We start from the raw sequence: 2,230 nt of genomic DNA, 5'->3' as shown, positions 1-2,230 counted from the left end.
TTTATGAGTGTTCCTTGTTCTCTCAACTTTTCAGTTTGATTTTTTTTCCAAAATAAAGGCAGGGATTAAAGATACATTGTTATCCTAAAACTATGTTACAGTCCTACCTACACACCAATTAGTCTTTTTAAAGGCTTAAGAATAAATAACTGTTCTCCTAAAACTATGCTATAGTTCTACCCACACTCTCATTAGTCTTAAAACAAAAATGCCAAAAAGGATTTCAGGGTAACTAAGAGTAATGTAGCATTGGATGTGACTTTCTAACGTGTTTTCTAACATGAATTCACTAAATCCGTAAGGCATATGGGTATTTTCGTAAAATTGTTAGTTCAACATGGATGATTCTCTCTTACTAGAAAAACTGGCCCCTAGAGTTGTTCTACTTTTGACACAAGTTAAATAAATTATAACTGCAAGAGAAAAACCTAACACCTCAAATTTTGTTATCAAGTTTGACAAACACAGTTAATTCTTTCATAAGGAAATGTTTGGGTGAAAGAGGCAACCCACACACTAAATGCCAAACAAGAAATATGCTACAATGTATTAATTATAGCACCAAGACCACAGGACATATTTTACAACTTAAACAGTCCCACAAATATAAATGCGCTTATGGTTTTTAAAAAATGCAAACTGCACACATTTGAAAAGTAGGGAATAAGTGGGTTTGAGCTAGCATCAACAAGATCCCTCTCAAAAGTTCTTATATTCTTTCTTTCTGCTAAGTTTTTGCAGCAGTGTTAATACACTTCAGTGCAAAAGAAAAGTCTACGTCTAGAACATCTCAACTGAAGGCTCTTAACTTTTCACTTCCTACCGAACCGCCCCCTCACAATGGGCCCCACCTCCTAAAGAGAGTGATGGGGTGGGGCTGTTTCCCGCTCCGAAACTAAGAAATAAAGGTCTCGTCCCCACTTAAGAAAGAAGGGAACAAGAGACGCAGAGGAGCTGCAGACTTACAAGGAGGTAGTCGTTTGGAAAGCTTCCTTTCCTCCACTGAACTCCCCCTTCCTTTCCTCCTCCCAGGTCATTCTGCGACGCGCGACCGGGCGGAGACAGGTGAATCCCAAGAGGGGAGGAAGAGGGAGGGACGGACGATGGAGGGAGAACCGCGCTTAGGCAATGAATGAGCCGTGCTGCATCCGCACCACCTGTTCCTTCCAAGGGTGCCAACCCGGCCTGCCGGGCAGGATTCCCACACCAACCGTGCCGCGACTACTGCTGGTGTTGGTCGCTTCACTGCTGAAGGCCGGGCCTCTTCTCCCTTAGCTTGGGGAGGATGAAAACCGGCATTCCAGAAGCCAGGAGGTCGGGGCCTAGCCCGGAACCAGGGCCTCAAGCGTGGAGACGGGAGGGGGAAGCCTCTGGTCCCTGGCGCGCGAGCCGAAGTGGGAACCATAGAGAGAGGACGAAGAAGCGCATTCGGCCTAAGACTACGAAGGCGGGGTCGGCTCGGTGCCCGCCCGGCCGAGGTTAAGGGTGACAGGCCCGGTTATTGGCTAAATGCTCCCTACTGCTTGCCCAGAGCCTCACGCTTACCAAGATCCGTTTGAAGAGCGCGTTCTCCTTGGGCGGGAGGCTCACGGCCGGCATCGTTCCGGCTCCTCCCGCTGCTCCCGCCACTACCCGGCTCGGTCAGTCTGTTTGTCCGACCGCCGCCGCTGCCGTTCCTTTGCTGCTTCAGCCTTGAATACAACGATCCGTCGCCACCACCGGGCCTTGGGTGTCGCCGCGTCTCCCTACCCGGACACCCCCTTCTCCTCGTTGTCTTTTTTCCCTTTCTCACTTAACGCTGCCGCCTCCTCCCCCCCCACCACGGGTCTCCGTCGGCGGTTCACGTGGTAACTGAACAGACGGACAGAGGCAGCCAAAATGGCGGACGCGGAGGGCTTTCCCACCCGGGTCACATCTCGTAGTACGCAGGCGCGATGACCTCCTCTCCCCACCTCCTCTGTCCTGGAGCTTGCCGGGAAACCTGGAGGCTGGCCCGCCTGCAGAGGCAGAGAGGGTCGGGTCAAGCCCCGCCCATCCTCTTAGTGCGTGCCTTCCAAGCGCTCGGGCAGCGACTGTCTCGTCATCAAAAATAGCCTTTCTGCTCCTTCCTACTACTAGATTGCCTTTCATTCATTGGGCAGACTCTCCCACACTGTGTGACCAAAATTTGAGCCCGAAGTGCTAAGATGCAGGTGTAGGTGTTTAGGAAGCGCTGTATTTGATCATGGAC

General features: G+C 50.6%; 1 protein-coding gene across 1 annotated transcript in view; it reads right to left on the bottom strand.

Moving 5' to 3' along the window:
• The window catches only part of NAA15 (N(alpha)-acetyltransferase 15, NatA auxiliary subunit), a 126,699-nt gene extending 124,786 nt beyond the window's left edge, over positions 1-1,913 (bottom strand). The window contains exon 1 of the mRNA XM_012654680.1: positions 1,546-1,913. Coding sequence (XP_012510134.1) covers positions 1,546-1,599 — 54 coding nt within the window. The 5' untranslated portion in view covers positions 1,600-1,913. The remainder of the gene's footprint in view (positions 1-1,545) is intronic.
• Between the last annotated feature and the right edge of the window lie 317 nt (positions 1,914-2,230).

The sequence above is a fragment of the Propithecus coquereli genome, unplaced genomic scaffold (assembly GCF_000956105.1).
Source record: "Propithecus coquereli isolate 6110/MARCELLA unplaced genomic scaffold, Pcoq_1.0 Scaffold112, whole genome shotgun sequence".
NCBI lineage: Eukaryota > Metazoa > Chordata > Mammalia > Primates > Indriidae > Propithecus > Propithecus coquereli.
Note: the sequence above shows the minus strand (reverse complement) of the source record. Positions and strands in the feature narration are given on the sequence as shown.